The 21,351-nt window shown below is 36.1% G+C and overlaps 3 protein-coding genes and 2 long non-coding RNA genes across 5 annotated transcripts; 3 read left to right on the top strand and 2 right to left on the bottom strand.

Annotated features, from left to right (window-relative positions):
• Positions 1 to 532: 532 nt before the first annotated feature.
• On the bottom strand, positions 533 to 1,285 carry LOC121800884. The gene has a single exon (XM_042200375.1). The coding sequence runs from the start codon at positions 1,283 to 1,285 to the stop codon at positions 533 to 535; it is 753 nt and encodes a 250-aa protein (XP_042056309.1).
• Positions 1,286 to 11,233: 9,948 nt separating this feature from the next.
• LOC121800517 lies at positions 11,234 to 11,974 on the top strand. The gene is made up of 4 exons (XR_006050525.1): positions 11,234 to 11,274; positions 11,387 to 11,482; positions 11,579 to 11,662; positions 11,921 to 11,974. It is a non-coding gene; the product is annotated as an uncharacterized LOC121800517 (long non-coding RNA).
• Positions 11,975 to 12,011: 37 nt separating this feature from the next.
• Positions 12,012 to 12,467, top strand: LOC121800493. Its single transcript, XR_006050520.1, has 3 exons — positions 12,012 to 12,031; positions 12,119 to 12,285; positions 12,389 to 12,467. It is a non-coding gene; the product is annotated as an uncharacterized LOC121800493 (long non-coding RNA).
• Positions 12,468 to 13,740, top strand: LOC121800883. Its single transcript, XM_042200374.1, has 4 exons — positions 12,468 to 12,569; positions 12,644 to 12,766; positions 13,128 to 13,271; positions 13,363 to 13,740. The coding sequence occupies exons 1-4, from the start codon at positions 12,468 to 12,470 to the stop codon at positions 13,738 to 13,740; spliced, it is 747 nt and encodes a 248-aa protein (XP_042056308.1).
• A 694-nt stretch (positions 13,741 to 14,434) lies between these two features.
• On the bottom strand, positions 14,435 to 19,143 carry LOC121800882 (protein FAR1-RELATED SEQUENCE 5-like). Its single transcript, XM_042200373.1, has 6 exons — positions 19,014 to 19,143; positions 17,396 to 17,674; positions 16,767 to 16,952; positions 16,220 to 16,667; positions 15,593 to 15,956; positions 14,435 to 15,433 (listed from the first exon to the last, which is right to left on the bottom strand). Exons 1-6 carry the CDS (start codon positions 19,141 to 19,143, stop codon positions 14,435 to 14,437), a joined length of 2,406 nt encoding a protein of 801 aa, XP_042056307.1.
• Positions 19,144 to 21,351: the final 2,208 nt, after the last annotated feature.

Raw genomic sequence — 21,351 nt, 5'->3', positions numbered from 1 at the left:
CTGTCTTCCATTATTCGAGTCCTAGTACGTTGGTGAGATTTGGCCACACAAATATCATCGTATAGTCCGGGACACCAGTCAGAAGATCCGAGGTCTTGTATTGAATATCTTCACGTGGAGACGGAGCAAGCCATCATCGATTCTTGATTGAATCAACAAGGTAAATTGGCTAATTCCGTAGTAAGCATGTTTTAGGGATTTTATGTACTAAAGCATGTTTTAATTCAAGTTATGAGCATGATACATGTGATAATTACGCGAATAGATTTTGTCTAAATAATCTGCTAAATAGATCAAATTCATGTGATCCGTTTTGAACGCACGCTTCCGCTGCCAGCCCCTTCAGGGTTTGCGTCGGTTCGCATCTCGCCCCCACCTGTGCTGCTTGGGTTGACTCCACCGCCGCTGCCTCCGCTGCCGCCCACCAATTTTTCGGTGAAGGTGGCGCATTCGAGGCCAACCGCTGCTGAAGCTCTCCCGCCTCCTCTACCTCCGTCACCTCGGCCGAAATTTTGGGCTTGTCTGGCTCGTTTCATTTCTTCCCACCACTCCGGGAATCCATGGATATGAAAGCAAGTATATCTGGTGTGTTCTTCCCTCCACAATGACTGCATATTAGTCTACTTTTGTCTTCGTCTTTGTGGTGGTTGGGATGCCTCGGCGGTGGGTTGAATTGTGGTGTGAAGGTTCGGCTTCGGTCGTACACTGCGAGGCCGACTCCGATTTCGGAGTCTAGGGTGAGGAGTTTCTCGTTAACGGATTCCCGTCTTACTAGGCCGTATGCCTTCCTTGCTGATGGAATTGGATCCATATTGAGAATATCCCTCTTGACTTTGCTGTATTTGGTATCATCCAGTGCCCAGATAAACTGGTATAACCGATGCCTCTGTATGTATTGGTTGTACTTCTCGATGCTCTCTGGTGAGTCCATTGGGTTAGGGTGTCTGGTGTCGATGGATATCCAGAGATCCTGGAGTTTTTGCCATAGATTTTCTAGGGTTAAATCCCCTTGTTTGATGTTGTACGCTTGTCTGTGCAGGTTGGATATCTGGAATTGTTCGGCGCCACTCCCGTACGTAGTGGCAAGACTGTCCCATAAGTCAAACGCCGTTTCGTATTGGGAGACCTCGTTTATGAGGCTGGCGTCGATGTTGCTTATAATCCAGTTGAAGCAACAATCATCCCGCTGTTGCCATCGACTATAGTTCAGATCCGTTGGGGAGGGAGAATCTGTAACTCCGTCTAAGTGAGAGGACAGACCCTTCCCCCGAATTCCTCTTCTCATTAACTTCACCCACAGGGGGTAGTTATCTCCATTGAGTTTTTCTGCCAAACGTACTTCGCCTAGAGATTCAATGGATGAAGGCTGTGGTTGTTAGCTTTTCTGAGACAGGCTAAGTCTCATGAATTCAGCGAATTATCCGCTGAAAGAGTTATCGGTTGGTTGGTTTTTGGTGGGTTATCGGAATCTGACATTGTGTTTGGACGTGTTTTGCAGGTATCAAAAGGCCGGGGAGGGTATATGAGACGGTGATGAAATTTCTCTGAGTCTCAATCCCGCATATACCTGCTCTGATACCATCTTAACGATGGTAATCGAGAGGTGTAGATAGGCTACGCATATTAGAGCTATGAATAAAGCGTTTGGGAGAGGAAGGGTTTGTATTATTTCTCTTATGTCAATGTTACAATCGTTCCTTTCCTTCATATAGGAGGAATCTATTTTAGTACAAAGTATACATATCAATTAAGTATCAATTTCTACATAATGACTCCCAATTTGTCTCCTTATTGACTCCCGATTTGCCTCCTTTAATTTAGGTAAGTTTGACATGTTTACCTTGTATATATGTTATTAAGTTGTTAGTGAGTTGAGTATATCCTAAAAGAGTTGTGAATTAAGGGTATCTTGCTACTTATTTAGGCTGCTTCAAATAGCCACTTTCTAGACAATTGGGAAGCATTTAATGCTACTGATCCTCCTGACACCAAATATTCTTTTTGTAGAGATGATCATCATTATTGTGTAAAAATATCCTATGGATGAAAGAGCATAAATAACCCCATCCCCATTTCCGGCCCCAAGACCCCTCCACGTCATCATTCCTCTACAGTTGCGGCCTAGGCCCCAACTGCTTTAACCCCTGGGCAGCAACTAATAATTGACACTATTCACAACTTCAACCTATTTTACTCGTAAATGCAATACGTTGAACAATTGAAACCGGAAAAATAAATTGTTCATTTGAAAAAAGAAATTACAAGTTCTAGAAAAAAAATACAAATGCAAAAAAACAAAAATTAAAAAATGCAAAAAAAACAAAATTATAACAAAAAAAATGCAAAAAAAAAACTAAAAATTAAAACATAAAAAAATGAAAAAATGAAAAAAAAATGAAAATTAGAGAACTGGATCTGCCGCCCCTCTTCTTCCTCTCCCCTCCCTCTTCTTCCTCGTCGAATTGCACCAGAAATCGGAAAATTGGGCTCCGTCACCCATCTCCCTCTCCCTCTTCTTCCTCTCCTCACTCTTCCTCCCTCTTCTTCCTCTTCCAATTTTTGGCAAAAATTGCTTCCTCCGTCACGTCCCGTACCACCTAACGCGGGGCCGGGCCGGACCCCGTGACCGTCACCAGGCCGCAAACGCGGCCCCGGGACCTGTCCAGGCCGCAAGTCGCCCCCCTCTTATGCGCAGGACGGGCCGGGACTCGCGATTTTCGGCCCGGCCCTCCGCGTTATTCATGCCCTTATATACAAAAAAAAGATATCATATAGACCATTGATTCGATCTGCTCCCATTAAATACCTCTGAGCATAGAATCCTTACATATATACAGATGTGGCGTTTCATTTAGCTAGGTAGGCTCATGTATTTGAGTTGTCTAGGTCATCAAGGTGTAACTTAACTGTCCCTTAAATTAATAAATTACTATTCATGGGCCACTGTATTTTTTTACTTCATATCTTAACTAGGGAACGGAACCTGCAACCCTCCGTCCTTAAACGTCTCTTAAATTTCTATTAATTCAATTTCATTTTTTATTTTTATTTCCAACCAAATTCAATTAAAAAACACGCTTCATTAAAAATAAAATAAAATTACAACATAAAATAAAAATACAACCTAAAATTCAAAAAAATAAAAAAACGAATAATGAAAATCCTAAAAAAATAAAAATGACATAATTTAAAATATAATTTTATAGAAAGTAAAAAAACTACTCCGCCGGCGAATCATCCCCCGGAGGCGGTGGAGGTGCACTGAAGCCGTGAGGAGGCGGAATGCCAAGTTGTGCCGCCATAAACGCAATTCCGTTAAGATAGGCTTGGTATTGGGGAGGCGTCATGCGGGAAGTGTCCGCCATTGTGGCGGTCATGTACATGGACATAAGGAGTTCGAGGGTCCCCCCGAGGCCGAGCCCGCCTGGCTTGATTCGGCTCGGCTCCTCCTCCCTCTAGCCGCCTTCGCCGCATTTCTCCCTTGCGGCCGACGGCGCCCACGGGAGGACCCACCGGCATCGTCTGCCAGGGCCTCAACCTCCTGTGAGGCAAACTCTTGTGGCCCGCTGCCCGAACCGCCCTCACCAGACGAGTATTGGCCACCCACCGTGTGCTTCGTGCGCTTCGAGGTCGAGCCGGCCCACCTTCCCTCGTCCTTGACGACCTCCCAAACATCGACATATTTGAATTGTTTGCCGATGTCGTCGAAGTAGACCCGCAAAGCCGACCTAAGAATGTCGGCTCCCATGGCTCCGCTTTGGTAATGAGCCGCTTCATTCTTATGGATGGCACAGAATCGTTTGACCTCTCTGTCGAATCGGTCAAAGTGAGCGCGGAGCATCTTATATGTGCGGTGGCGGGACCCCTTCGGCTTAATCTCGTGGTACGCCTCGGTGACTTTTTCCCAGAAGCACTTCCGGGGTTGTTGATTCCCGATGATGGGATCGTACGAGACGCTGATCCAGGCGTTATACACCGCCAGCGTTTCTTTGGGGTCGTACGGATGCCGGCCTAGATCCTCCCCCTCCTCCTCCGCCTCCTCCCTAGAGCTTCCACCGCCTCGGCCTCCTCCACCGCCTCGTCCTTCTTCCGGAATGGGATCAACGGAATAATCCTCACGAATCTGGGATAATCCATGCGAATACCTCGGGGCGGAGGGACGGGCGTATGCATCCACATTAAAATGGGGTGGTTGGTACCCCCCCGGCGTCGACGAACCGGAACCACCACTGAGGACATTGTACATGCCCCCAGTCACCGAACGCGTTGATGTAGAACCCGTCGGAGCCGCCACCGCCAGAGTTTCCGTCGCCGGACATTTTTTGATGAGAGGTAAGATGAAAAATGGAGAGGAAATGGAGATGATTTGGGAAGAATAGATGTGTATTTGCGTGTGAAATGAGGAAGAATTAGGAGTATTTATAAACTAAAAAAATAAAAATAAATAAATAAATTGAAAAAAACGGTAATATAACGGTAATTATATTAGGAAGAATTAGCGAGTGGGCGTCACGCATGGCGCCGGAGCGCGCCACATCACCTCGGCGAGTGGCAAGACATCTCGCCAACCGTCACGGGGTGACGGAACGCGGAACGGGCTGGGGACGAGACGGGGTGCTGCAACACGTCACGCCGCCGTCCCGTCCCTTCGTGACGGAATACTGGCCACCCGCGTGACGCGTTGCGGGTGGCCTTAATAATATCAGTAAAAGTTATGTATGTAACATATAGTTTCTTTCTTTTCTATAGGAACTATTTCCTTTTGGAAGATGTTGACATCTTGCGACGGCGGACATCTGTCGATTGTTGAAATTGCACGTCCGGAGCTTGTGCGTCTTTCACTCTCATTGTAATAGATTAGGCTTTGAGAAATTTGTATAATTGGACTTTTGTCGGAGGTACCAGACATTTTAGTTTTGGTTTTGGGATCTTATTCATTTATTTGTTATATCCATAATGTATATATATATATATATATATATATATATATAGAGTCTCGTTATTCACAAATCCAATCTTAAAGACCGAACTAGAGACCAAATTTAAGCCCTTAGATCTAATTTTTAATGGCTGAGATTAGATCATGCTTTATTAATTTCACTCCTTCATTAGGTAGACAATTTACTTCAATCAAGGGGTATTTTGGTCAAAATCCATTTAGGGTAAAAATTTCGCACACCTCTTTCGCCTTCAAAATTTCGCGCACCTCTTTCGCCTTCAAAATTTCACACACTGCGTTTCTCTTTCGCCTTTATTCAATTCACTGTGTTTCTCTTTTGCCTTCATTCAATTCACGCGTTTTCTTCATTCTCATTTCTCCCTCTTTCTTCGCCGTTTCTCTTTCGCTTCATTCAATTCACGTCGTTTCTCTTCATTGTCATTTCTCTCTCTATCTTCTTCTTCTTCTTCAAATCGACGGATTCCACAGTTTCTCTTATGCAAATCGACGAGATAGTCGTCGACCGGGACTAAAATCGTCAACATTTCCAGGAAGTCGATTAATCGTCGATTAATCAAACATTCGAAATGGTTGACACAAGGAAGTCGTCGACCAACAGTGGACGCCAGTTACGTTCTGGCAGAACATCCGGTGGAGGTAATAGACCTTGAACCTTTCCAGACTTCTTATTCTTAATTTACTTCATCTAATTCTTAAATTTGTTTCTGATTTTAGAGAATGCAGAACTCAAATATTATCGAAAGAAGACAACAGTTATTGGAAGAAAAATTGATGAGGAAGAAGGTATAAAAACTATTTGTTATGAAGTAGTAATTTAATAAAATGAAGTTAAAGCCCTAATGTATAATCCTATGAAGCAGTAAATTGGTAAAATGAGGTAATAAAACATAACAATGAAGTAATAGACACTATATATGAACAATCTATTTACCATGTTGTATGGATTTAGGGGTTTTGGATAAACTTAAATGTTGTGTTGTTTGCACATTTAAATGAACTACATATTCTATTAGATGAAGTAGTAAATTGGTAAGATGAAGTAATAAATTATGATAATGAAGTAATATAAATGACATGTTTATACAGTAGGATTTATTACTAAAATGAAGTAATAAATTAAGATAATGAATTATCAAACTCTAAATAATAATATTATGTTTTTCTGTGTTGAATGGGTTTAGCGTTTTAGGATTGAACTTAATTGTATTATTGTTTGCATATTCAAATGAACTGCATATTCTATTTTATTATATAATAATCTTATATGATGGAGGTAACACAACTGACCTGTTTTCCTATTGTCTTTAACTTAGTTGTTGTGAAGTATTGAATTGATATAATGAAGTTATCTATGTGCTAAATGAAGTAATATACACTAACTCGATGTATGTAAAGGCTTAGAAGTAATTATGTGCCAGAAGGTAAAAAGTGAAGTCTAATTTTTTTTTTGAAATATTGTACATATAATGAAGTAAATTGAGCATATAGTGTACTGTATTGATTTTTATGAAGTATAGATTTAATATCTGTTTTGAAGTATTGAATTGATATTTAATGAAGTTAATCGTGTATTTAAAGAAGTAACATAGCATTCCAATTGAACTATCTATAATTGTGGATGATATGTTGTATATTAATTCTGTGTTTCTTATGTATAGGTAAAACTTCCCAAAAGAAGAATGCAAGTATTTCTTCTGAAATCCCTCACACAGAAGGTAAAAAATGAATTTAAAGCATAGATGCATGAAATATTATATTCATATGATTAAGTTAACTACATATTAACTGAATATACTATTTGATTATGTGATATACTATTGTTGTGTTGTTTGCATATTCAAATGAACTACATATTATGTTTGATGAAGTAGTCAATTTGTAAGATGAAGTAATAAAACGTTATAATGAATTAACACACTCTAAATATGAACTATCTATTTACTGTATTGTATGGGTTTAGGGTTTTTGGATTAAACATGATAATGAAGTAACAGACTCTAATTATGAACTACCTATTTACTATGTTGTATGGGTTTAGTGTTTTAGGATTAAACTTAACTGCTGCGTTGTTTACACATTTAAATGAACTACATATTCTTTTTAATGAAGTAGTAAATTGTTAAGATGAAGTAATAAGTTATGATATTGAAGTAATATAAATTTGTAAAATGAAGTAATAAAACATGATAATGAAGTAACAGACTCTAATTATGAATTACCTATTTACTGTGTTGTGTGGGTTTAGGGTATTAGGATTGAACTTGACTTCTGTGTTGTTTGCACATACAAGTGAACTACATATTCTTTTCAATGAAGTAGTAAACTGATAAGATGAAGTAATAAATTATGATGATGAAGTAATATAAATGCTCTGTTTAAACAGTAGGGTTTATGACTGAAATGAAGTAATAAAACATTATGCTGAAGTAACAGACTCTAAAAATGAAGTAATAACACTTAATAATGAAGTAACATAGTATTCCAAGTGACCTATCTATAATTGTGGATGATATGTTGTATATTAATTATGTGGTTGTTATGTATAGGTAAAACTTCCTCTCCAACTAGGAAGAATGCAAGTAATTCTGAAATGTAGTATCTATAACTGTAGCTCATATAAATGCATATAACTGTGAACACAGCTAAAATGTGAAGTTAACTAGTATGTAAATATATAGTAATGAAGTTTCATGCCCTACTGTGAAAACCTATGAAGTAGTAAATTGATAAAATGAAGTAATAAAACATGATAATGAAGTAACATACTCTAATTATGAACTACCTATTTACTGTGTTGTATGGGTTTAGTGTTTTAGGATTAAACTTAATTGCTGCGTTGTTTGCATATTTAAATGAACTGCATATTCTTTTTAATGAAGTAGTAAATTGTTAAAATGAAGTAATGGAAATAACATGTTTGCATATAACCTAGTTACTGTGCTTAGACCTTGATCGTTGTCTAATTTTTAATGTGTTGTATGTTTTATATAGCCAAAGGTTCATCTCTATTGATATTGGATGCAGCTAAATGCCCCAAATATTCTGTTATTTTTGTTCTAAAATATTGATGATGATAACAGAATGTAGTAGTATTAATTGTATTTTTTGTTGATGATGATGATGATGTTGATGCAGCCGACAAGAAATTGGAGGCTATGCAGAAAACCATTACCCCAATTAATGAACTGCAAGGTTAAATTCCAAAACTGCCATTATGGTTTGATTTAATACAACATGACATTTCATTCATTGACTAAAATAATCCTATTTTTTTCAGATATGATAAATCTGAAGCAAAAATCTGGTGGTGATTTTTGTAATGATGAAAGAAGGACAAAATATAAGCATGATAAGCAGCAACATACAGCGAACAAAGGTTCGTTTTAAAATAAATTTTAGTTGCAATGACCTAAATAAGTTAACTGATGAACTAAATAAACTTATGAAGTAGTAAATTGATAAAATGAAGTAATAAAACATAATAATGAAGTAACATACTCTAATTATGAACTACATATTTACTGTGTTGTATGGGTTTAGGGTTTTAGGATTGAACTTGACTGCTGTGCTGTTTGCACATACAAATGAACTACATATTCTTTTTAATAAAGTAGTAAATTTATAAGATGAAGTAATGGAAATAACATGTTTTCATATAACCTAGTTACTGTGCTTAGACCTTGACTGTTGTCTAATTTTTAATGTTGTATGTTTTATATAGCCAAAGGTTTGTCTATATCAATATTGGATGCAGCTCTGGAAGGTAAAACGTGAATTCTAAGCTTTTTTTGTAATAAAATATTGATGATGATAACAGAATGTAGTTAACTAGTATTAATTGTATTTTTCATTGATGATGATGATGTTGATGCAGCCAACAACAAATTGAGGGCTATACAGGAAACCGTTACACCAATTAATGAATTGAAAGGTTAAATTCCAAAATTGCCATTATGGTTTGATTTAATACAACTTGCCATTTCATTCATTGACTAAAATAGTCCTCTTTTTTTTCAGAAATGATGAATTTGAATCAAACAACTGGTGGTAATGATGAAAGCCGGGCAAAAAAGAGAATGAGGGAAACAAAAAGTTCTTTACCTAGTGGGGTACAAGGGAATGATGCTAGAAAAGAACAAGGGAAAGCTAAAAAGTTTGCCCGTAAAAATGCTAAAGGTGATGCCAGTAGACCTTCTGCCCAGAGAGTTCTCTGTCTTAAGAGAGGACCAAGGAAATTTGCTGAAGCAATTGAATCGCTTAATGTTGATCAGAGAGATGCTGTAGAGGATATGGGGTTTGGCAGCCTTTTGCATTTCAAGTTAAACTATATCCCAGCGAAGCTCGCATTTGAGATTCTTGATCATTTTGATCAAGATACATGCGGTGTAGTATACCAACGTGGTATACTACACATTGTGCATGATGATGTGCGGGCTACCTTGGGGTTGCCAAATGGTGGTTTGAGGTTAGAGGATAATGGACATCAAAAGAAAAACAAATTCATAAATGAGCTTGCTGAATCTGTTGGTCGAAAGAGGTCTAACATGGGTGCAAAGATGCTTACAGATATGATGTTAAGTGATATCTGTAGAGGGGAGAAGTTCAGGAAGATATTCCTGATTTTGGTTGATACAATCTTGATCAATCCTTCGGGAGATGGGTACTTGCACACGCAGATTGAAGATGTCATCCATGACATTGATAATGCCAAGGAATATAACTAGTGTGGGTATGTCATTGACAGCCTACTCGATGCCCATAAGACTTGGGCTCAAAACAAGGACAAACCGTTCACTGGCCCAATTTCATTTCTGGTGGTAAGTTTTAAATTCAATAATTTATTAACCTTGAATAAATATATTTTAAATATGAACTTTACTAATGATAGCTTTCATTTTGCAGCCATGCTATGTTGATAGGATTGTGCTTCGATCGAGGCCTATTACCAGAACATTCCCAACCATAAAAGGCTGGACAAGCACGTTAATCCATGAACGTGAGAAATTGGAGCTTGAGCCTGGGCCATTTGGAAGAGGCATTGATGAGCCCATCTTTGACCCCAGAAGAAACTACAAGTCTAAAGAACTTGCCAAGGAGAATACTGTGTCCTCCTCTAGGGCAAAGACCAAAGATATCTCTCTGACAGCCCAATGTAGAAGTACTGTTGTCAACCTTATGGGAAAGGCTGCTGACGTCCTAGGGGAGCTGATGAAGGAGCTCGAAGATGGGGCAGACGATCTAAAGAATGATGGCTGCTCTAAAGTTGCAGCCAAATGCTCAATGAAGATGATGGGGTTACATGAGATGGAGCCAGAAGAAGAGGGGAATGATGTCCAATCAATGTCTCAAGCAATGGAAGAAGATGATCTCGACAATCCAGAGTTCATTGCTGCTGTAGAGAAGGTGATGAGGGTAGTAGAACAAAGGAAGAAATGGCAAACAGAAGGGCCTTCCTATGATCTAGGATTTGAGTTTCATGAAAGAAACGTAAGTTGACGATGGGTTGCATCGTGATGTTGTGGTTGGAGTGATTTGTTATTGGGTTGTAATTTATAAAACACATTAGTGGATTTTGTTGTATTTGGGATGAACTAAACTTTTTTGTTGTATTATATGGTTTTTGTAACCAACTACTTTCTCCATTTTGGGTTTTTAAAATGAAGATTACTTGTTCATTGGGTTTTGTTTGTATTGTTGTTTATTATATACAGGTTGATACTACACCGACAAGGGATATAGATCCCGGAAACTACATCTTTGATGCTGTGCAGTTCATGCCTGTCCAAGATTTGGACAAGGTAAGAAGTTGTATATTCATTCTAGATGAAGTAATATTAAGTTGTGATGAAGTAAATGTCTCACTGAATGAACCATATGATTATATAACACTACTGGCAGGATATTCCACCATCAATCATTAATGTTGATGCTGGACTTAGGGGAAACTTAGAAGTTAATCTAGTGGCAGAGGTAATATGACAATACCTAGAAGTATACCTCCTATATCATGAAGTAATTTGTCCTTGAACTGAATCATCTTTTGAATGGATGTATTGCCACTACCAGGATTTCAATACATCGTGTGTATTTCAACATGGAGCAAATATGAGATCGCATACAGATAATGAGCCAAAAGATGATGGAGCAAAGGTATAAATTTATTCTGGATGAAGTAATATATAGTTGTGATGAAGTAAATGTCTCACTGAATGAACCATATGATTATATAACACTACTGGCAGGATATTCAACCATCAATCATCAATGTTGATGCTGGACTTAGGGGAAACTTAGAAGTTAATCTAGTGACAGAGGTAATATGACAATAGCTAGAAGTATAACTCCTATATCATGAAGTAATAATTAATTATAATGAAGTAATCGTTTGTCTGAATGAACTATCTGTTTATGTAATACTACTGGCAGGAAAATAATATACCAATGGCAGACGTTACTCGATCAGCAAACTTCAGTGTTGATGTTGTACTTAGGGGAAACTTAGAAGTTAATTTAGTTGCAGAGGTAATATGACAATAGCTAGAAGTTTGCATTCTTTATGATGAAGTAAATTTTCCTTGAAATGAATCATTTTTTGAATGGATGTATTGCCACTACTAGGATTTTAATACGCCGTGTGTAGTTCAACATGGAACAAATGTGAGATGGCATACAGATAATGGGCCAAAGGATGATGGAGTAAAGGTATAAATCTAAATTCCACAAACAAAATTCTTCATCCTCCAAAAACACACAACATACAACCATGTGACATAATTCCTTTTCTTTTTCAATCCATGTTTACAATTGTCAACCCAGCATGCTATGCATAATTATTCATTCTGGATGAAGTAATATTTAATTGTAATAAAGTAATCGTCTGTTTGAATGAACTATCTAATTATATGATACTTATATCTATATTTTGTTGAACAGAATGCTAATGTGGTTGCTGAAATACAGTCAGTCATTGATGCTTACAAGGAAATAGACATGGATGATGATGATTTCATGGATACTGGTCCAGTTGGTAAGCCGGTATGGACTGAGGTCATTGTTTACAATGCTAACAAGGTAATCATGTGCAAATTAAGAATCTGATAATATATAATCTACTTCTTGTTGTTTATATAAAAGTGATTTATTTATCGCAAACAATAGATCAAAACTTTGAAGGGTCGAATGGAGGTACGTACTAGAACAGAGAAAACTGTTTCTCATGCATTGCGATCTCCATTCGCTGACAGACCGGTTAAGATTACAAACAAGCTCAGTAAAGATGAGAAGGAATCATATTACTGGATTCTTGTAACACATGAAAGAGACGGGTATGATTTCTAATATTGTCTCTTGTTTTCTAAGATTATATCAAACAATTAACATATCCAATAATAGAATGTCAAATACCAACATGTATTATATAATGTGCAGATTAGTACTTGTTTATGACGACGATGTTGTGAAAGTTACAAAGATGGAAATGTGTTCTTTGATACCTCGGCAATTGATTATGGTTGGCGTTATAGATGCATGGGCTTCCTACCTCAACAACATGGAGGAATTTCGATCATCGTACTCAGCAAGATGGCTATTTTTCACCACGTACCCATGTGTAAATACAAATTATTGAAATATAATAAGATTGTATGTTATGAGGATCCTAACTACATTAATATTAATATGCAGTTGTACACCATTGTGACAAAGCCTCAATCCATGGATGTCAACACAATTATTGCAAACTTCTGTAACAACTTGGACAGAGAGTTGAAGGAAATACCATATTTCAAATGGGAAGATGTAAACACGGTACAAGCATCATTAGTATTACTTCAAGTCTGATTTATGTCTTCATCATGTTGCCTGTTACTTCATTTTTCAGATTGTTCATAGTACTTCATTCGTAAAGTTTATTACTTCATTCATAATGCATGTTACTTCATTCGTACACTATATTACTTCAATCATGTTTCCTGTTACTTCATTTTTCAGATTGTTCATAGTACTTCATTCGTAAAATTTATTACTTCATTCATAATGCATGTTACTCCATTAGTACACTATATTACTTCAATCATGTTGCCTGTTACTTCAATTTTCAGATTGTTCATAGTACTTCATTTGTATACTTTATTACTTCATTCATGTTGTTTTTTATTTCATTCAATAGGTGTTGTTCCCCATATGTGCAAATCAGCATTATTATGCTGTTTGTTTTTGCTTCAAGAGAAATGCTATTGCTGTAATAGACAATTCTGCAAACGGGGATGACAATGACCTAACAATAAATTATGGTCACATTCCAGAAACATTGGTTCGTATTCTTCTCTTATGTTCGAATTTTATAACACATACATATGAATGCACACAACTATAAATGACATGTATTTGTTTTGTACATTCAGAGATCATACTTTTGTCACTTCCTCACCAAGAATGGTCTCCACGCATATTGTAAGATAGTGTCCAACTCCAAAATGCAGAGATTGAAAATGCCATGGAGGACAGTTGATAACGTTGAAGATTGTGGAGTATTTCTAATGCGGCATATGGAAACGTACAAGGGTGAGCGAGAAGGTTGTTGGAATTGTGGCTTGAAGAAATCAAGTTCGGGTGTCCTTCAGAGCTTGAGGGCTAAATATTGTTCGGCGCTGATGTTAGCCGAAAATAGCCATGAAAGCTTCAACAACAAAATTGTTACAGCAGCGTATTACGAAGAGGAAAGCAAACACATTGAAATTGATGTTGAGAAAATGATTGCGGCATATTTAAAGAAGAAATGATCATTTTAGCAGATCAAATTTTATATTCGACATACATCTGTTATGAGCATTGAATAAAGTACCACGCGTTTTAATGTTGTTCATTATTAGGCTATACTACTGCATTGGGTAACAGATTTAGTTCATTTCAGAAATCTTAGTTTATTTCAATGATCTATTGACAAATGGAAAATATTTCATATAAAGTTAGACTAATAATCTATTCCTACAATATATCTTGTTTATTCTATTTAAGCTTGCAAAAAGTCTAAACAAATTCAAAATGTAAATGAAGTAAGAAACAACATGATTGAAGTACAGAAGTAAGGGAATGAAGAACATAATTATCCGACTGAAGTAAATTATCAAAATCCAGATATTTAGCCTCAACATCGGATTTTCCTCTTTATATGTTGTTCAATATTAGCCTGTAATGCTGCATTGGGCACCATATTTAGTTCATTTCAGAGATCTTAGTTCATTTTTGAGATCTATTGATTATTGATAAGTGAATCACAAATGAAAAATATATCAAAGTAAGACTGAGAAAAACATTATAATAAAGAAAAAATAAACAATATTCTCTTTATGCTCGCAAAAAGTTTTAACAAATTCAAATTCAAAATGTAAATGAAGTAAGAAACTACAAGACTGAAGTACAGAACTAATAAAATGAAGAACATAATATCTGAATGAAGTAATAAAACAACCAACTTCAACATTGGTTTCTCCTCTTTTTCTTGTTATTCTCGTCCTGTATCTTATCACAATTTCTTGAATCATGCCGACCAACCTCGCCGCATTTTCCACATTTCCGACCAGGCTTGGACATCTCTCTCATTTCCTTCTCAAGCCGAGAAAGACGTCGACCACAACCTTTGGTTTTGACGACATCTGGTGGATGAACATCTATTTGACTAGGGACATGTGATCCATAAAAATTCTCAATCATTAATCTCTTTTCACTAATTGACAACACATTTCCCTCACCAAGTACTTCTTTTCTTCCTTCAGCCATAATTTGTCTAAATGCTCGAATTTTATCACCATCTACTTCAATAAGCCGTGCAATATCATAAAAATCTCCATGCATATCCCTATACTCCTGCTTCGTCTCATCCACAACAATAAATGTTTCAATATCATCATCAAACCCACAATGCACAGCCTTGACAAATTTAGACTTCAACCAGCGTCCTCCATGTAACTCATTAGGGATTAATTTAATTTTTTTGTTTCTCAAGACCCAAAAAATGTGACTGCATACAAGCCCAATCCTCCCAAACATCTTACAACTACATGCATATGAATCAAAAGATGTGGAGTATGACACAGTCCAGTTCTTCGAGAACTTGTCGTTGACTACATAAATCTCATTCTCACCAATGTTTGACACTGTCACCATAGTGACATTATCAACTGCTTCCTCAATCTCACTTTGAATTAGTTTGAAACCAATATCACTATATATTGTCGAAGCATGCTTCTCGAGGGCTGAATTTGTTTTCAAAGTTGGAATTGTGTTAAAATCCAAGTATTCTAGCCTATTGTTGTTGCTCCTTTGGCCATCCAATGCATTATTGTAATTCATAAGAAATTCAACAAGATTCGAACGAGACTTGGAGTACCTCTTGAAGAATATGTTCTGAGATTCAGATATTGATGTGGTCTTTATTAGTGAACTCATTGGAAAATCCCTAAAGAATGCAGGCACCTGCAGTTCATTAGTTAACAAATATACTTCAGAATAATGACAGAAATACTTCAGCATATAGAAAATATGTTTCCAAAGAAGGATACATACCTAAAATTTTCGTGAGGCAAACATCGAGGAAAACCACTCATTGTCCTTAAGCCCATATTTTTCCATTACTTTATTCCATTCTTCATCAAATTCTTCAGGCTCTATCAACTCAGACCACACACAATGGTTTAACTCCTTTTTCAAGTCTTCATTGCCAAGTAGATTCTTTGGTAACTTTTCCACAACCTTGAACATGATGTGCCACATGCACCATCGATGTCTTGTATCAACAAGGACTCTTTCCAGAGCAACCTTCATTCCCAAATCCTGATCAGTAATGATCAATTTTTGTGCAGAACCCATACATTTGACAAAACGTTCAAACAACCATGTGAAGGAATCAGCATTTTCTTTAGATAATAAGCCTGCACCAAATGCTACAGGTCTCCCATGGTTGTCTTTTCCTGTGAACGGTGCAAATATCATGCAGTACCTGTATTACATCAATTCATCAAAAAGGATGTTATAAATAGTTCATTCTGTAAGGTATAATACTTCAGACATTAAGAGTTTTACTCTCCTAGTAAGACTTCTAAATACTTCTGCACTCACATCATTCCAGGGGACTATTAATTCATTATTGACTATTACTAGTACATTCTGTTGAGTTATTGCATTAATTCAGTAAATGTTTCATGCATATGCAGGTTGATCACATCAATAATCATATCATTATAAACAACTTATTGTTCGTACCTATTAGTTGAATAGGTTGTGTCAAACGATACTATATCACCGTAGAGATAAAAATTCTTCTTAGCAATGGGGTCACACCAGAAAAGACGAGTGAGCATATCCTTAGAGTTCACCTCAAAATCATAGGTGAATGCTGGACAATTCTCTTTCTTCCGGCTCATCTCATTAAGTACCATTTGTGCATCTGCCCCACTAGTATATGCTCTCAAGTCGCGCCTATAGTTTCTAACTTCTACAACCGTGCAACCAACATAATCCAGCCCACCAAGAACCTCATTCAGCAACTTAAAAGTCAGTGTAGGGCCTATGTTTGCACTTGCACAATCTAGTATAAATTTCTGATGCAATAGGTCAATGTTGCGATTCAGCCTCATGAATCGCTTATGGCGTAACTCCATCATATCATGATTATGTATTTCATCAAATTGATTGACAACATAACCAATTCCTTTACAAAACTTAAAAGCAATTTTAGCCTTGCAAAAACACTTCCTAGAAGAACGTCTACGTTTTGACTCATGCCCTTGCATTTTCATTTTCCTCTAACCTTCTCTACTGCACACAACATACAACCATGTGACATGATCTCCCTTCTTTTTTGATCCATGTTTACGAGTGTCAAACCCAACATGTCGTGCATACTTATTATAGAACTCAGTAGCATCATCAAGTCTAAGAAAAATCTGTCCAATATAAGGCTTTAGCTGGGATGGACAATCAGGTAAGTATGACACTGTTATAAAACATACAAACTACTGTTAGTGGAAAATTTAAACAAAACAAAACATATTCATTCAAACAAGAACAGAAGTTCAGTTTTACTATTTATTACTTCATAGTAACAACAATTTAGTTCATTATGAGTATAGATCGCATATACACTACAATAATATCAACATTTAATATTCACCAAGAACAGAAGTTCATTTTAACTTGTTATTACTTCAGGATAAATAAAATTTAGTTCACTATGAGTACAAATCGCATATACACTACAAACATGAAAAAAAATCTGTTTTACTTCATTATTTTTAAGCACATGGATCAACTTTCCAACGTTCCAACGTAGTTTTAAGCTCATTTTTTCGACATTTACTTCATTATTGATCTTTTTGCACTACAAACATGAAAAAAAATTGAAGAAAACACATTGCTCAATTAGAAAAAGTCATCAACCTTCAACTGCGGTATTATTTGATTCTGGCTCTGAATCCGAATTTGAATTCGTATCAAAAAGAGACCCTCCTGGATTTCTAAGATCATTCATAATCGATCCATCATTGATCGATGTAGATCCTGTTGATGTAGATCCTAATCCGTCTTCAACCGCAGAATTTGTTGAAGTAGATCCCAATCTATCGATATTCTCCATGAGAGTCAGAATATTGAGAAATTGAAGCAGAATTTGTGAATTAAGGTCCAGCAGCTTTTGATGAGCCTGAAACGAATGAAACACTGCAGCGTGAATTGAACGTGAATATTGCGAAATTAAATTGAACGTGGAATGAAGAAGATCCACGCAGATCGTGGATGGCAGGTTGAAGAAGATCGACGCAGAGCAGATCGTGAATTGCGAGAGAATTGAAGAAAATTGCGTGAAAATTCAAAGAGATTAAGATAAAGAGAACCACGTTATGTAGGTTAAGAATTGATTTCCTAAAATACCCCTCAGCAAGTGTTTATTGAATAAAATATTAAGTTAATTGCAATTTAATCCTAACCACAAGATCAAAAAAATGAAGGGCCCTAATTTGGTCTCTAGTTCGGTCTTTAAAATTGGTTCGACATTGATCACTTCCCCCTATATATATATATATATATATATATATATATATATATATAGTCCCATTATTCACAAATCCACTCTTAAAGACCGAACCACCGAACCATACCAAATTAGGGTTTTTAGATCTAGTTTTTTTATGGATGGGAGGCACAAATTTATCAATTATTTCCGCCTTCATCACGAGCCTATTTTAATTCATCCGAAAGTAAATAGTCATACTAACATGTTACGAAGATTTAACTTCATTCCAGTAGGTTTTTACTTCATTCCAGTAGGTTTTTACTTTATTCCAGTAGGATTATTACTTCATTTCAGTACGTTAATGCGGTTTCACCGTCGCGTGCCGTTCTTTCTCTCTACAATATCTATCACCACCGCCACAACGCTGATATGGTGTAATAAACACATGGAATGATGTAATAAATTATTGGAATGAAGTATGTGTAGAAGCATTTGAAGTCCTACTGGAATGAAGTAAAAACCTTATCCAATGAAGTAATAACATTTATGAATGAAGTAATAAACGCACTTGAATAAATTGCATTTTTTAATGTAAATAAAGTAAAAACTCAAGTCAATGAATTCAAATGAAACATATGTTGAATTATTTCAAAACCTAGTGGAAGAAAGTAAAAACATGTTGTAGTTTCAAGGTATTACGTACGAAATGAAGTAATAAACCTATACAATGAAGTAAAATGGGCTTGTAATGAAGACCGAAAATTTTACACAGCAGCACATCTCATCAAAAAAACTAGATCTAATGGCCCAGATTTGGTCTCTAGTTCGGTCTTTAAAATTGGTTCGACATTGATCACAACTCTATAGGGGTGCATTATAATGATAACCCCAATTTATGTGATAACCCTATAACTAAATCTCCACCACACATTTTTAAAATATGTGGTCTAGATTTAATCTAACAAAACTATCATTTTATCAAATAAAACAATCATATTTCGGTTATATAAGGGCAAAATTGTCATTTCGGATATATCAAAATTTGACCTATCAAATCGCTCTGCTTCTCTTCCTCTCCCGCTCCCTCCACTATCTTCATGAAATCCTCCAAAACCAACAACCCGTCCCCGTCCGAGTCCATCAGCGCCACCGCCGCCTCCGCCTCTTCAGTCGCCATGTCGCCACCGTATATTAATGTGTGTGTAGAGATAGAGAGTGTATGCGTATACGAGTGAGTAATCTGCTTGGATTTGTGAATGAATCGAGATCACGACGCACCGTTGTTCTGTAAATATAAAAATTTGAGGACGGGTCTGCTGACCTCGGATCAGACGCTGTTCGAGAGCGAGCTGACGAGGCAGCTGGTGGTGGACAATATCAAATATGGGGCGGTTTGGGGGAAGAAGTTTGGGGTTGGCGATGGTGAAGATGGGATATATAGATGTGCTCACTGGGAAAGAGGGGGAGATTAGGAACAATTGCCAATTTGTTAATTACTAATTAGCCTTGTGTTGATTGAGATTTGCTGATTTGCATGTGGTTTGTTTTGAGTTTTTATTGTGTCGTCATTTGGTCCTTGGTGGCAAACATTTGTAAGTGTGAATTGTTGTCATGTTTGCATATTTGAGTAAATAAAGAAATTGGTGTGATTAAATTTGTTTACATGTATATTTTGGTGACATATTTTAAATGTTACAACAAGCAGCATATAAAGGCTACACATAAAACGCCCTATTTGGACGAATGAAAATAGCAGTACTTTTAAGAAATGAAAGGAATAATACTGATCTTCAATTTTTGATTTGGAGATTTTAGCTTGTTAATAAAATCGCAACAAATTGAAAGTTGTATCGAAAGCTAATATTATCATATAAAATGATAGTTTCAGAAGGTAAAATGATAGTTGCACTTGATAAAATGATAGTTTCCGCGGATAAAATGATAGTTTCAGAAGGTAAAATGATAGTTGCACTTAATAAAATAATGGTTTCATGTGATAAAATGATAGTTTCAGGGGATAAAATGATAGTTTCAGTGGATAAAATGATAGTTTCAAATGATAAAATGATACTTTTGCATAAAATGATAAAATGATAGTTTCAGTGAATAAAATGATAGTTTGAAAAGATAAAATGATAGTTTCAAAATTATCACATACAGCTGTGATCTTGAATCCAAAGAGTTATAAGATAATCAAGCACACCAGTTTGAAGTTGATGTTTTATAGTTTATTATTGAATGTATACAATTTGTTTAATCCGTAATATCAGATGACTCATGTGAGTTTATTCATTTCATGAAATCGATAGATGTAGTATACTAGGAGTATAAATATAATATTTGAGATGCTGAAACTAGCTATTAGTAATTTGATTATTGTGAGTCGTTATTTAATTTCAAACCCAGTGATCCAATTTAAAAATGTGATAAATTTTTATTTTGATATAAAATAGCATATCAACATTATCTAGTTGTTGAGGGTTTTCTTCAAGTTCAATAGATTTATTTATTTGTAAATATAAATTCAATCAATGTAGGATAAATTACATTTGTAAATATGAGTCCTCAAACTCGGCGGTACTTCATTTCCCACACAGCAATAAGTTTATAAACAATGAATATTGCACAACTTTAATTCTCAAATACATATCACTCTTGTTCAGAAAACACATCACTCTTATTCTGATTTTACTTCACTCTTGTTCAGAAAACACATCACTCTTGTTCAGAAAACACATCACTCTTATTCACTATACACATCACTCTTGTTCAGAAAACACTTCACTCTTTTTCACAAAACACATCACTCTTGTTCAGAAAACACTTCACTCTTGTTCACAAAACACATCACTCTTATTCTGATTTTACTTCACTCTTGTTCACAAAACACATCACTCTTGTTCACAAAACACATCACTCTTATTCTGATTTTACTTCACTCTTGTTCACAGAACACATCACTCTTGTTCAGAAAACACTTCACTCTTATTCTGATTTTACTTCACTCTTGTTCACAAAACACATAACTCTTGTTCAGAAAACATTTCACTCTTGTTCACAAAACACATCACTCTTGTTCAGAAAACCACTCTTGTTCAGAAAACACTTCACTCTTGTTCACAAAACATATCACTCTTGCTCGGAATACACTTCACTCTTTTTCACAAAACACATCACTTTTGTTCAGAAAACACTTCATTCTTGTTCACAAAACACATCACTCTTATTATGATTTTACTTCACTCTTATTTGCAAAACAACTATAAATCTAACCATGTAAACATAATACAAAGGCTATACGATTTTCATAATCCGTTAACATCAGTGAAACAACTATAAATCTAACCACATAACTACGGTTTTCATAATCACTTAACATCAGTGA

The sequence above is a fragment of the Salvia splendens genome, chromosome 4, assembly GCF_004379255.2.
Source record: "Salvia splendens isolate huo1 chromosome 4, SspV2, whole genome shotgun sequence".
Lineage (NCBI taxonomy): Eukaryota > Viridiplantae > Streptophyta > Magnoliopsida > Lamiales > Lamiaceae > Salvia > Salvia splendens.
This window is presented reverse-complemented; position numbering and strand designations above follow the sequence as displayed.